The following is a 15578-nucleotide window of genomic DNA, read 5'->3' on the forward strand; positions in this document are numbered from 1 at the left end:
ATGGACGCTGGGGGGCAGTCAGTGGCACGCGCAGGGTCACGAGCAATACAACATCTACGCAGTCCTGGGACAGGGAGATTACAGCCCTGTCCACTGCCTCCCACCCCCACCCCCCCACACTCCCAACCCCACCCCCACACACTCCCACCCCCTCACTCCCACCCTCTGACTCCCACCCTCTCACTCCCACACCCCCACTCCCACACCCCTACTCCCACGCCCCCCCACACCCACACATCCACCCCCACACCCCCCCACCCACACACACCCACTGCCGGCCGCCCCGGCCCCCCCACCATTGTGTAGATCCGACGTGCACAACCACCCACAAACAAACAAATCACTTCAGCGTCAAAGAGAAACAGTGACAACGTCCAGCAGAAGCCTGGGGGACGGGTGGGGTCAGACGTCCAGTGGTGGGTGGTGTGGGGAGTCAGACGTCCAGTGGAGGGTGGTGTGGGGGGGTGGGGTCAGACGTCCAGTGGTGGGTGGTGTGGGGGGCCGGGTGGGGTCAGACGTCCAGTGGTGGGTGGTGTGGGGGGTGGTGGCGTCAGACGTCCAGTGGTGGGTGGTGTGGGGGGTGGTGGGGTCAGATGTCCAGTGGTGGGTGGTGTGGGGGCTGGTGGGTGGTGTGGGGTCTGGTGGGGGGTGGGGTCAGACGTCCAGTGGTGGGTGGTGGGTGGTGTGGGGGCTGGTGGGTGGTGGGGTCAGACGTCCAGTGGTGGGCGGTGTGGGGGCTGGTGGGTGGTGTGGGGGGCCGGGTGGGGTCAGACGTCCAGTGGTGGGCGGTGTGGGGGGGTGGGGTCAGACGTCCAGTGGTGGGTGGTGGGGTCAGACGTCCAGTGGTGGGCGGTGTGGGGGCTGGTGGGTGGTGGGGTCAGACGTCCAGTGGTGGGTGGTGTGGGGGGCCGGGTGGGGTCAGACGTCCAGTGGTGGGTGGTGTGGGGGCTGGTGGGTGGTGGGGTCAGATGTCCAGTGGTGGGTGGTGTGGGGGCTGGTGGGCGGTGTGGGGGCTGGTGGGTGGTGGGGTCAGACGTCCAGTGGTGGGTGGTGTGGGGGGCCGGGTGGGGTCAGACGTCCAGTGGTGGGTGGTGTGGGGGCTGGTGGGTGGTGGGGTCAGACGTCCAGTGGTGGGTGGTGTGGGGGCCGGGTGGGGTCAGACGTCCAGTGGTGGGTGGTGTGGGGGCCGGGTGGGGTCAGACGTCCAGTGGTGGGTGGTGTGGGGGCTGGTGGGTGGTGGGGTCAGACGTCCAGCGGGTGGCTAGTGGGTGATGTGGGGGGGTTGATCAGACGCCCGTCTGCTTGATGCTCTGGAAGCTGACGCGTGTGGGTGAGGTGGGTATAGACATGGCTCTGGCCACCCGGACACGCAGCATGTGGTTGTCCTGCCACCTGTGCCACCGCTTACGGACAGCTGTGCGCACCTGCAATCAAACACAGGACAGAGAGACACGTTACAGCACCTCAGACCTGGCAGCTCACACCACCCAGCGCCATCAACACTGACTTCAGATCGCCCTTGCTTTCCCTCTCTCTCCATACCCCCCCAACCCCCTTCCCAGTTCTCCACCAGTCTAGCTGACCCCGACTACATTCTATCACCGTTTGCATTGTGGTTACCTTCTCCCACCCAACAATAATCTATTCTACAATTTCCATGATCTTCATCCCCTTTGTCCAGGTTTCACACCCTACACACCTTATCTTTGTGTCTCCCTCTCCCCTGACTTCAGTCTGAAGAAGGGTCTCGACCCGAAACGTTCTCTCCAGAGATGCTGCCTGACCCGCTGAGTTACTCCAGCACTCTGTGAAACGTCACCTATCCATGTTCTCCACAGATGCTGCCTGACCCGCTGAGTTACTCCATCAGCAACTCTTGCCAATTCCTTTTACTTTTCAAACAAGCAGTTGCTTCTTGATATTCTTGCTATTGAGGGCGTGCAGCGTAGGTTTACTAGGTTAATTCCTGGAATGGCGGGACTGTCATATGTTGAAAGACTGGAGCGACTAGGCTTGTATACACTGGAATTTAGAAGGATGAGAGGAGATCTTATCGAAACGTATAAGATTATTAAGGGGTTGGACACGTTAGAGGCAGGAAACATGTTCCCAATGTTGGGGGAGTCCAGAACAAGGGGCCACAGTTTAAGAATAAGGGGAAGGCCATTTAGAACAGAGATGAGGAAAAACTTTTTCAGTCAGAGAGTTGTGAATCTGTGGAATTCTCTGCCTCAGAAGGCAGTGGAGGCCAATTCTCTGAATGCATTCAAGAGAGAGCTAGATAGAGCTCTGAAGGATAGCGGAGTCAGGGGGTATGGGGAGAAGGCAGGAACGGGGTACTGATTGAGAATGATCAGCCATGATCACATTGAATGGTGGTGCTGGCTCGAAGGGCCGAATGGCCTCCTCCTGCACCTTTTGTCTATTAGGCGGGTGGTCATATTGTTTTGGCTCATCAGTGCACGTACAAACACAGCTGTGAGTTCTACATGGTGAAACCAAAATGTATAAAAATGGCCTTTATTAAAATCTGACAATGTGCACTTTAACCACGTGTGACTTTTTTTTATCTGTTACAAATCTCAAACTGTGGAGCACAGAGGTAAATAAATGAATGATGGGTCTTTGTCCCAAATGTTATGGAGGGCACTGTGTAAAGTGGCCACTCACCAAAGCCCCCGTGTATAATGTCTCCAACCAGCCAGGAACTGTATGTAGGTCAGGAGATTCCACCTCATGCTCTGTGCCAGGTAACAGTGAGGAACACTGACTAACCTGACATATACTGGTCCTACGCCCAACATGCTCTGTGTCAGTAACAGTGTGGAACACTGACTAACCCCACATATACTGGTCCTACGCCCAACATGTGTCAGTAACAGTGTGGAACACTGACTAACCTGACATATACTGGTCCTACGCCCAACATGTGTCAGTAACAGTGTGGAACACTGACTAACCTGACATATACTGGTCCTACGCCCAACATGTGTCAGTAACAGTGTGGAACACTGACTAACCTGACATATACTGGTCCTACGCCCAACATGTGTCAGTAACAGTGTGGAACACTGACTAACCCCACATATACTGGTCCTACGCCCAACATGTATCAGTAACAGTGTGGAACACTGACTAACCCCACATATACTGGCCCTACGCCCAACATGTGTCAGTAACAGTGTGGAACACTGACTAACCTGACATATACTGGTCCTACGCCCAACATGCTCTGTGTCAGTAACAGTGTGGAACACTGACTAACCTGACATATACTGGTCCTACGCCCAACATGTGTCAGTAACAGTGTGGAACACTGACTAACCCATATCCTGGCCCTACGCCCAACATGTGTCAGTAACAGTGTGGAACACTGACTAACCCGACATATACTGGTCCTACGCCCAACATGTGTCAGTAACAGTGTGGTACACTGACTAACCCCACATATACTGGTCCTACGCCCAACATGTGTCAGTAACAGTGCAGTACACTGACTAACCCCACATATACTGGTCCTACGCCCAACATGCTCTGTGTCAGTAACAGTGAGGAACACTGACTAACCCAACATATACTGGTCCTACGCCCAACATGTGTCAGTAACAGTGTGGAACACTGACTAACCCATATACTGGCCCTACGCCCAACATGTGTCAGTAACAGTGTGGAACACTGACTAACCCAACATATACTGGTCCTACGCCCAACATGCGGGTAAATGGAACGAGGTAAACGTATGAAATTATAAAAGGACTGGACAAGCTAGATGCAGGAAAAATGTTCCCAATGTTGGGGGAGTCCAGAACCAGGGGCCACAGTCTCAGAATAAAGGGGAGGCCATTTAAAACTGAGGTGAGAAGAAACGTTTTCACCCAGAGAGTTGTGAATTTGTGGAATTCTCTGCCACAGAGGGCAGTGGGGGCCGATTCACTGAATGGATTTAAAAGAGAGTTAGATAGAGCTCTAGGGGCTAGCGGAATCAAGGGATATGGGGAGAAGGCAGGCACGGGTTACTGATTGTGGATGATCAGCCATGATCACAATGAATGGCGGTGCTGGCTCGAAGGGCCGAATGGCCTCCTCCTGCACCTATTTTCTATGTTTCTATGTTCTAAACTAAACTAATAAGAAGCTGTTGTTTAAAGTTCCACGACTGAATCAGACCAGATAGCTTCACATATTGTTTTCACACTGCCTGTTATTACATCCGTTGAAGCACACGGAGCTAAAATTGGCGGTGTTAAAAGTGGCGTCTAACCTGATAACAGATGGATAGGTTGCGACCACAATCTCTGAAACTCTGTGGGCAGTCGGCAAGAGGGAATAATCCCCTGTATCGGAACCTGCAGTCACTTGAAGCAACTAATAAATAGGGCGGCACGGTGGCGCAGCGGTAGAGTTGCCGCCTTACAGCGAATGCAGCGCCGGAGACCCGGGTTCCATCCCGATTACGGGTGCTGTCTGTACGGAGTTTGTACGTTCTCCCTATGACGGGGTTAAGGGGTTGGACACGTTAGAGACAGGAAACATGTTCCCAATGTTGGGGGAGTCCAGAACAAGGGGCCACAATTTAAGAATAAGGGGTAGGCCATTTAGAACGGAGATGAGGAAAAACTTTTTCAGTCAGAGAGTTGTGAATCTGTGGAATTCTCTGCCTCAGAGGGCAGTGGAGGCCAATTCTCTGAATGCATTCAAGAGAGAGCTAGATAGAGCTCTTAAGGATGGCGGAGTCAGGGGGTATGGGGAGAAGGCAGGAACGGGGTACTGATTGAGAATGATCAGCCATGATCACTTTGAATGGTGGTGCTGGCTCGAAGGGCTGATGGCCTCCTCCTGCACCTATTGTCTATTGTGACCTGCGTGGGTTTTCTCCGGGTGCTCCGGTTTCCTCCCACATTCCAAAGACGTGCAGGTTTGTAGGTTAATTGGCTTGGTAAATGTAAAAATTGTCCCTAGTGGGTGTAGGCTAGTGTTAGTGTGTGGGGATCGCTGGGCGGCGCGGACCCGGTGGGCCGAAGGGCCTGTTTCCGCGCTGTATCTCTAAACTAAACTAAACTAAATTCCTTACAATTCAAGGGTTATGGGGGAAAAGCAGGAACGGGGTACTTAGAATAAAGGGGAGACCATTTAAAACTGAGGTGAGAAGGAACCTTTTCACTCGGAGAGTTGTGAATTTGTGGGATTCTCTGCCACAGAGGGCAGTGGAGGCCAAATCACTGGATGGATTTAAGAGAGAGTTAGATAGAGCTCTAGGGTCTAGTGGAATCAAGGGGTATGGGGAGAAGGCAGGCACGGGTTACTGATTGTGGACGATCAGCCATGATCACAATGAATGGCGGTGCTGGCTCGAAGGGCTGAATGGCCTCCTCCTGCACCTATTTTCTATGATTTCTATGTCTATATTTTCTATGTCCCAGCCTCAACTACCTCCTCTGGCAGCTTGTTCCATACACCCACCACCCTCTGTGTGAAAAAGATACCCCTCAGATTCCTATTAAATCTTTTCCCCTTCACCTTGAACCTATGTCCTCTGGTCCTCGATTCCACCTACTCTGGGCAAGAGACTCTGTGCATCTACCCGATCTATTCCTCTCATGATTTTATACACCTCTATAAGATCTCCCCTCATCCTCCTGCGTTCCAAACAGCACCTGTAGTCAGGATCGAACCTGGGACTTTGTGCCGTGAGGTGGCAACTCTACCGAGGGTTGCCAACTATCTCACTCCAAAATAAGGGACAAAAGGTGACGTCACCGCCCCGCGCCCCACGTGACCTCACCCAGCCAGCGGCCACGTGCTCCCACTCCACCAATGGCGGCCGCGGGAGGCGGGTTGCTACGTAACCTCCGTTAGGCAAACACACTCGGCCCTGCCGAACACACTCCGTTAGCCTACACTGTCTGGGCCTACAGTGTCCGGGCCTACAGTGTCCGGGCCTACAGTGTCCGGGCCTACAGTGTCCGGGCCTACAGTGTCCGGGCCTACAGAGTCCGGGCCTACAGTGTCTGGGCCTACAGTTTCCGGGCCTACAGTGTTCGGGCCTACAGTGTCCGGGCCTACAGCGAACCCCGGACCTACAGTGTACGTGCCTGCAGTGTCCGAGGTTACACTGTCTGGACCTACAGCGGCCCCCAGGCCAAAGTGTCCTGTTCCACAGTGTCTGGGTCTACACTATCCGGGCCTACACTGTCCGGGCCTACAGCGCCGTTCGGGCCTAGAGCGTCCGGACCTACAGCGCACCCCGGGCCTAATACGGGACAAGGGTGATCTCGTACGGGACAAACCAATTTAGCCCAAAATACTGGATGTCCTGGCTAATACGGGACAGTTGGCAACCCTAACGCTACTGCGGTGCCACGCCCACCGGGTCACAGTTGGTTTGTTAACTCCTCTGCTCAGTCACCAGAAACAGTAAAGTCGATGCTGCTTGACAACGACCAGCATTCATCATTCTGCCTGAATGGTTTTATGAAGAAAACAAGTCCAACTTACCTCTCCGTTCAGGAAACAGTAAAACACAGACACGAAGAACCCCTGCAAGACACAGAGAGAGAGAGAGAGAGAGAGAGAGAGTGTGATTGAGTTCTGGGGCATGTTGTACCTAGGGTTGCCAACTATCTCACTCCCAAATGCGGGACAAGGTGACGTCACCGCCCCGCGCCCCACGTGACCTCACCCAGCCAGCGGCCACGTGCTCCCGCTCCGCCAATGGCGGCCGCCCCGGGCCGGGAGGCGGGTTGCTACACAACCTCCGTTAGGTGGCGCCCGGGCCTCTGGACCTACACTGTCCAGGCCTACACTGTCCAGGCCTATACTGTCCGGGCCTACACTGTCTGGGCCTACACTGTCCGGGCCTACACTGTTCGGGCCTACACTGTCCAGACCTACAGTGTCCAGGCCTACACTGTCTGGGCCTACACTGTCCAGGCCTACACTGTCCAGGCCTATACTGTCTGGGTCTACACTGTCTGGGTCTACACTGTCTGGGTCTACACTGTCTGGGCCTACACTGTTCAAACCTACACTGTCCGGACCTACACTGTCTGGAAGGTAGACACAAATGTTAACCAGAATCTGCAGTTTTTTTCCTACTACACTGTCCGGACCTACAGTGTCCGGGCCTACAGTGCCGTCCGGGCCTACAGTGTCCGGGCCTACAGTGTCCGGGCCTGCAGTGTCCGGGCCTGCAGTGTCCGGGCCTACAGTGTCCGGGCCTACAGTGTCCGGGCCTACAGTGTCCAGCCTAAGTTGTAACACGAACTCATGGCTAAGCTTCACGAATAGTCATAGAGTCACTGGTTCCCCGGCCCAACTTGCCCTTGCCCACCAACCTGCCCCTCTCCATCGGGGACCTGGGGTGGAGGGTATTTACACTGGGAAGTCCCTGCAACCTGTTTATCTCGCGGTTGGTTCACAGACTCGCCAGCTGCCTGCCACGTTAGCGGGCTGGAAGAGTCTGTGTACCATGTGTACATGGAGTGTGTGAGTCTGTGTACCACGTGTACATGGAGTGTGTGAGTCTGTGTACCACGTGTACATGGAGTGTGTGAGTCTGTGTTCCACGTGTACATGGAGTGTGTGAGTCTGTGTTCCACGTGTACATGGAGTGTGTGAGTCTGTGTTCCACGTGTACATGGAGTGTGTGAGTCTGTGTACCACGTGTACATGGAGTGTGTGAGTCTGTGTTCCACGTGTACATGGAGTGTGTGAGGTTGCAGCCCCTGGACCAATATCTAGAGGGGCTGCTCCTTGCCTTCTGGCTGCCCTTCACACCCACCACCCTCATCTCTGGCCACCCTGTGCGTTAGGGGAGAGGGTTGGGGTGGGGCTGAAGATGTCCTGGTTGGGTTGGGTTGCTCCTGGGCCTGGCCAAGCTGGCCATCCGTGAGTCACGGCGCCAGGGTGAAGAAGACTCTGCCCTTGCCGGCTGCCTGCCCCATTTCCGGGGTTACGTCCGCCCGCGCCCGGGTGGGGTTGGAGAGGGACCGCGCGCTGTCCACGGGCACCCTGGTGGATTTCCAGGACCGCTGGGCACCGCGGGGGGGTGTGGACAAGGAGTGTAAGATACTTGTATAGTAGTTTATTGTTTGTCCTGCTGGTGGGCTCTGATTTGGTTTTATCGTACTGTATATATTATTTTAATATTTGAATACATATTTTTAATTAATATTTTAAAAAACCACACCCCATCTACATTAGGCCGACAGAGCGGAGGCAATAGACAATAGGTGCAGGAGGAGGCCATTCGGCCCTTCGAGCCAGCACCGCCATTCAATGTGATCATGGCTGATCATTCTCAATCAGTACCCCGTTCCTGCCTTCTCCCCATACCCCCTGACTCCGCTATCCTTAAGAGCACTATCTAGCTCTTTCTTGAATGCATTCAGAGAATTGGCCTCCACTGCCTTCTGAGGCAGAGAATTCCACAGATTCACAACTCACTGAGTGAAAAAGTTTTTCCTCATCTCCGTTCTAAATGGCCTACCCCTTATTCTTAAACTGTGGCCCCTGGTTCTGGACTCCCCCAACATTGGGAACATGTTTCCTGCCTCTAACGTGTCCAACCCCTTAATAATCTTATACGTTTCGATAAGATCCCCTCTCATCCTTCTAAATTCCAGTGTATACAAGCCTAGCCGCTCCAGTCTTTCAACATACGACAGTCCCGCCATTCCGGGAATTAACCTAGTAAACCTACGCTGCAAGCCCTCAATAGCAAGAATATCCTTCCTCAAATTAGACCAAAACTGCACACAGTACTCCAGGTGCGGTCTCACTAGGGCCCGGTACAACTGCAGAAGGACCTCTTTGCTCCTATACTCAACTCCACTTGTCGTAAAGGCCAACATGCCATTGGCTTTCTTCACTGCCTGCTGTACCTGCATGCTTCCTTTCAGTAACTGATGCACCAGGACACCCAGATCTCGTTGTAAGTCCCCTTTTCCTAACTTGACACCAGGCGGCAGCGATCCATGAAGGGGGGGGAGGTGGAAGTGGAGAACCAGCGTAGGTTCACCAGGTTAATCCCCGGGATGGCGGGACTGTCATATGAGGAAAGATTAGGCTTGTATTCACTGGAGTTTAGACGGATGAGAGGGGATCTTGTAGAGACGTCTAAAATTATAAAAGGACTGGACAAGCTAGATGCAGGAAAAATGTTCCCAATGTTGGGGGAGTCCAGAACCAGGGGCCACAGTCTAAGAATAAAGGGGAGGCCATTGAAACTGAGGTGAGAAGGAACTTTTTCACCCAGAGAGTTGTCCGGGCCTATAGTGTCCGGGCCTACAGTGTCTGGGCCTACAGCGCCCCCCTGGCCTAATACGGGACAAGGGCGGTCCCGTACGGGACAAACCAAAATACAGGATGTCTCGGCTAATACGGGACAGTTGGCAACCCTAGGGGTTAGGCGATGCGGGACCTCCTGACCAGAGCACGCACCTGAAAGGACTGGAGGAATGAGTTGAAGTAGAGGAAGGCCACGTAGGAGATGTCATCCTTGCCAGGGTCGACGAAGAACAAGATGTAGGTTATGCCCAGCAGAGGCAACAACACTAAGATAGCCTTCACTGCCTTCCTACAGAACAGATGGAGACAGGAGAAACAGCCAGGTTTAGTTGGGCGGATTAGCGTTGACATTTTTATTGACTAAATCATAGAGTCATACACCACAATAAAACAGGCCCCACCCACACCCCTCACGGTTTTATACTTCACAGTGGCACGGCGGTAGAGTTGCCGCCTTACAGCGAATGCAGCGCCGGAGACCCGGGTTCCATCCCGACTACGGGCGCCGTCTGTATGGAGTTTGTACGTTCTCCCCGTGACCTGCGTGGGTTTTCTCCGGGTGCTTCGGTTTCCTCCCACACTCCAAAGACGTGCAGGTTTGTAGGTTAATTGGCTTGGTATAAGTGTAAATTATCCCTGCTGTGTGTAGGATAGTGTTAGCGTGCGGGGATCGCTGGTCGGCGCGGACCCAATGGGCCAAAAGGGCCTGTTTCCGTGCTGTATCTCTAAACTAAACCATACACCTGTGTAAGGTCACCCCTCAGCCTCCTGCACCCCACGATTACCCTACTCTTAATTCTGGATAAAAGACTCTGTGCATTCACCAAGTTCATGTTCATAAGCGTCTTCAAAGGAGCAGAATTAGGCAATTTGGCCCATCGAGTCTACTCCACCATTCAATCATGGCTGATCTATCTCTCCCTCCCAACCCCATTCTCCTGCCTTCTCCCCATAACCCCTGACACCCGCACTAATCAAGAACCCATCTACCTCTGCCTTGAACATATCCATTGGCTTGGCGTCCACAGCCATCTGCAGAGTTGAGACTAGGGTTGCCAACTTCCTCACTCCCAAATAAGGGACAAAGGGTGACGTCACAGCCCAGCGCCCCACGTGACCTCACCCAGCCAGCGGCCACGTGCTCCCGCTCCAACAATGGCGGCCGCCCGGGCTGGGAGGCGGGTTGCTACGCATGAATCACTGCTCAGCAACTTCAGAGTGCTGTCTGCATTGAGTTACCTGTACTGCATTGAGTTACCTGTACTGCATTGTTACCTGTACTGCATTGAGTTACCTGTACTGCATTGTTACCTGTATTGCATTGAGTTACCTGTACTGCATTGAGTTACCTGTACTGCATTGAGTTACCTGTACTGCATTGAGTTACCTGTACTGCATTGAGTTACCTGTACTGCATTGAGTTACCTGTACTGCATTGTTACCTGTACTGCATTGTTACCTGTACTGCATTGTTACCTGTACTGCATTGAGTTACCTGTACTGCATTGTTACCTGTACTGCATTGTTACCTGTACTGCATTGTTACCTGTACTGCATTGTTACCTGTACTGCATTGTTACCAGTACTGCATTGAGTTACCAGTACTGCATTGTTACCTGTACTGCATTGTTACCTGTACTGCATTGAGTTACCTGTACTGCATTGAGTTACCTGTACTGCATTGTTACCTGTACTGCATTGTTACCTGTACTGCATTGAGTTACCTGTACTGCATTGAGTTACCTGTACTGCATTGTTACCTGTACTGCATTGAGTTACCTGTACTGCATTGAGTTACCTGTACTGCATTGTTACCTGTACTGCATTGTTACCTGTACTGCATTGAGTTACCTGTACTGCATTGAGTTACCTGTACTGCATTGTTACCTGTACTGCATTGAGTTACCTGTACTGCATTGAGTTACCTGTACTGCATTGAGTTACCTGTACTGCATTGAGTTACCTGTACTGCATTGAGTTACCTGTACTGCATTGAGTTACCTGTACTGCATTGTTACCAGTACTGCATTGAGTTACCTGTACTGCATTGTTACCTGTACTGCATTGTTACCTGTACTGCATTGTTACCTGTACTGCATTGTTACCTGTACTGCATTGTTACCTGTACTGCATTGTTACCAGTACTGCATTGAGTTACCTGTACTGCATTGTTACCTGTACTGCATTGTTACCTGTACTGCATTGTTACCTGTACTGCATTGTTACCAGTACTGCATTGAGTTACCTGTACTGCATTGTTACCTGTACTGCATTGAGTTACCTGTACTGCATTGAGTTACCTGTACTGCATGGTCTCAGATGTGGAGGATGCCCTTAGCTTCGTCATCAGGATCCTCACAATGTTGAACAGAAAGATGAAATTTACCTGTTCGGAAACACAGAGGAACATCAGCACATCTTACACTGAAAACCAAGATGCCAAGAAACCCCAAATCATGTTCGATCAGTTACAGTCTGTGATAGCAAAGTCTTAAATCTTGTCAATGCAAGATACAGACGCAAGGAACTGCAGAGGGTGCTTTACAGCATCTGTGGAGAACATGGATAGGTGACGTTTCACAGAGTGCTGGAGTAACTCAGTGGGTCAGGCAGCATCTGTGGAGAACATGGATAGGTGACGTTTCACAGAGTGCTGGAGTAACTCAGCGGGTCAGGCAGCATCTCGGGAGAACATGGATAGGTGTCAGGGGTTATGGGGAGAAGGCAGGAGAATGGGGTTAGGAGGGAGAGATAGAGCAGCCATGATTGAATAGTGTAGACTTGATGAGCCGAATGGCCTAATTCTGCTCCTATCACTTACGAACTTACCAGCAGCACCAGAACCACTGGACCTTGAACGATGTAGTCCATTCTGTGACCCGCCACTTCTCCAAACCAACACCTGTAAACATCAAGAAAATTGCCATTGGCGTACTTATACATAGCCCCCCCATTTCAGAGCACCATAATGTTTGGGGTACATGGCTACACAGGTGTTTGTAATTGCTCAGGTGTGTTTAATTGTGGGTATAAGAGAGCTCTCAGCACCTAGTCTTTCCTCCAGTCTTTCCATCACCTTTGGAAACCTTCATTGCTGTTTATCAACATGAGGACCAAAGACTGAAGGGGACTATCCCCCAAACAAGCATAAGCTAAAGATGGCTACAATACAGGCCTGGCAGAGCATCACCAGAGAAGACACCCAGCAACTGGTGATGTCCATGAATCAAGCAGTCATTGAATGCAAAGGATATGCAACAAAATACTAAATATGACAACTTTCATTCACATGACATTGCTGTGTCCCAAACATTATGGTGTCCTGAAATGGGGGGGAATATGTATAAACATTGCTGTAATTTCTACATGGTGAATCCAAAATGTATAAAAATGGCCTTTATTAAAATCTGGCAATGTGCACTTTAACCACATGTGATTTTCTTTCTATTACAAATCTCAAATTGTGGAGAACAGAGGCAAATAAATAAATGATGGGTCTTTGTCCCAAACATTATGCAGGGCAGTGTGTAAATCCTCTCTCCCCCTAGTTGGCAGGTTGTTGAATTACCAACCACTGCTACATACTTATCCGCGTGATATTGTGTTAACAGGGCTGTTGAGTTGCAGCAAGTGAGAATCTCAGTGTTCCTTTGTTGATACAAACTACAATTAACCACACTTGACTCTATTCAATCACGTTTATATTTCAAAAATACCTTGAAACGTACATAACTTAACAGTTTTGTGAGCTATAAACCCGCAATAAATCCTTTTCACTGTCAAATAGATATTTATTGAATGTTTTATTATCAATTTTACTTCTCCAAATCCTAAACCATAACTTTGAGTGACTGATTGAAAGGCACAGTCCTTCAGTCCACATAACGTCTACATTATCCCACTCTCTCTCATCCACTCCTGACACACTTGGGGGCAATTTACACAGGGCCGACTAACCTACAAACCCATACGTCTTTGGAGTGTGGGAGGAGACCGGAGCACCCGGAGAAAACCCACGCAGGTCACGGGGAGAACGTGCAAACTCCGTACAGACAGCACCCGTGGTAGGGATGGAACCCGGGTCCCTGGCGCCGTGAGGCGGCAACTCTACCCGCTGCGCCACCGTGACGCCCTTGCTTTGAGAACATCTGTTCTACTTTCTACAAAGTAGGCCTGGATAGAGTGGATGTGGAGAGGATGTTTCCACTAGTGGGAGAGTCTAGGACCAGAGGGCACAGACTCGGATTTGGAGGACGTTCCTTTAGGAAGGAGATCAGGAGGAATTTCTTTAGTCAGAGGGCGGTGAATCTGTGGGATTCTTTGCCACAGAAGGCTGTGGAGGCCACAAGTCAGTGGATGTTCTTAAGGCAGAGATAGATGGATTCTTGATTAGTGCGGGTGTCAGGGGTTATGGGGAGAAGGCAGGAGAATGGGGTTAGGAGAGAGAGATAGATCAGCCGTGATTGAATGGTGGAGTGGATTTGATGGGCCGAATGGCCTAATTCTGCTCCTATCACATGAACATCATGTACGGGAAAAGAGAGAGATCCAGAGTCACCATCCGGAATTAGCTTTATTTAGTTTAGAGATACAGCGCGGAAATAGGCCCTTCGGCCCACCGGGTCCGTGTCGCCCAGCGATCCCCGCACACTAACACTATCCTACACACACTAGGGACAATTTACATTTACACCCAGCCAATTAGTGTGGGAGGAAACCGAAGGTCTCGGAGAAAACCCACGCAGGACACGGGGAGAACGTACAAACTCCGTACAGACAGCACCCGTAGTCAGGATGGAACCCGGGTCTCCGGCGCTGCATTCGCTGTAAGGCAGCAACTCTACCGCTGCGCCACCGTGACCACCCCGAATTTATGTATTTTACGTGATAAATAACCAGTTATAAACGTCACTAGGCCCTGTTATCTGGCAGAATACTCACTCCTCATTTTCATAGTAGAATTTGCCAATGACCCAGGCGACGATGATCGGGCAGGGGATACCTGCGGAAACAAGGAGCCGCACTGAGGTTAACCAATCCAGAACCAGACGACACGGCTTTAAGGTGAGAGGGTAAACATTATAGACAATAGACAATAGGTGCAGGTGGAGGCCATTCGGCCCTTCGAGCCAGCACCGCCATTCAATGTGATCATGGCTGATCATTCTCAATCAGTACCCCGTTCCTGCCTTCTCCCCATACCCCCTGACCCCGCTATCCTTAAGAGCTCTATCCAGCTCTCTCTTGAATGCATTCAGAGAATTGGCCTCCACTTCCTTCTGAGGCAGAGAATTCCACAGATTCACAACTCTCTGACTGAAAAAGTTTTTCCTCATCTCCGTTCTAAATGGCCTACCCCTTATTCTTAAACTGTGGCCCCTGGTTCTGGACTCCCCCAACATTGGGAACATGTTTCCTGCCTCTAACGTGTCCAACCCCTTAATAATATTATACGTTTCGATAAGATCTCCTCTCATCCTTCTAAATCCCAGTGTATATTTAAGAGGAGCCTGATGGGGCAACCTCTTCACACAGAGGGTGGAGCTCCAACCGTGCGAGGAGCCTCACTACCAGCGCACGCTGCCCTCAGGACGGCTGCTATGGAGAGGAGACGGTGGCCCACCTCTTCACAGAGTGTGGATTTGCACAGAGAGTATGGAGAGGTTTGCAGGGGTCCCTGTCATGATTTATTCCAAGGACTCTGTGATCTACGGACTGTTCCCAGGGACAGTAGCATTCAGAGACTGACATCGAGTGCTGCTGGAAGGTCATCAACTCGGTGAAAGACGCTCTTTGGTCTGCCCGAGCTTTGTTGACCTCCCAGCGGAGCGAGCTGTCCGTGGGGGAATGTTGCTGACTGGGCCCACTGCATACTGCAGGAGTACGTGCTGAGGGACGCACTGAAGCTTGGTGCAGCCAACGCCAAGGCTCTGTGGGGGAGGACCACAGTCTAGGGGCCTTCCGCTGCTGGACATGGGGGGCAGGGTGTGGTGGAGAGAGACGCCCCTCCAAATAAGGGAAGGGATTCTGTGTAAATCTGGCAATGAATATCTGCATTGAACGCGTAACCTCCGGAAATGTCTGATGGAGTTGTTGAAAAGAAGATGTTTTGTAAATATTTATCACTGGAATAAAGTATTTTGTGATATAAAAAAGTGGACGTTAACATCATGGAGATCGTGGTCTCCGGTCAGAGACCGACTTTGGGATCTCCAAGCTGCGGGAGTTTCGATCGCCCCGTCGCGGAGTTCCGATCGCCCCGACGCGGAGTTTCGATCGCCCCGACGCGG

General features: G+C 51.5%; 1 protein-coding gene across 1 annotated transcript in view; it reads right to left on the reverse strand.

Moving 5' to 3' along the window:
• Positions 1–265: 265 nt before the first annotated feature.
• crhr2 (corticotropin releasing hormone receptor 2) overlaps positions 266–15578 on the reverse strand; it is a 56144-nt gene continuing 40831 nt past the window's right edge. Inside the window, exons 6-11 of the mRNA XM_078398390.1 lie at positions 14230–14290; positions 12118–12190; positions 11589–11674; positions 9442–9577; positions 6496–6537; positions 266–1424 (exon numbers count right to left, since the gene is read on the reverse strand). Coding sequence (XP_078254516.1) covers positions 1287–1424; positions 6496–6537; positions 9442–9577; positions 11589–11674; positions 12118–12190; positions 14230–14290 — 536 coding nt within the window. The 3' untranslated portion in view covers positions 266–1286. The remainder of the gene's footprint in view (positions 1425–6495; positions 6538–9441; positions 9578–11588; positions 11675–12117; positions 12191–14229; positions 14291–15578) is intronic.

The sequence above is a fragment of the Rhinoraja longicauda genome, chromosome 4, assembly GCF_053455715.1.
Source record: "Rhinoraja longicauda isolate Sanriku21f chromosome 4, sRhiLon1.1, whole genome shotgun sequence".
In the NCBI taxonomy this organism is placed as follows: Eukaryota; Metazoa; Chordata; class Chondrichthyes; order Rajiformes; family Arhynchobatidae; genus Rhinoraja; species Rhinoraja longicauda.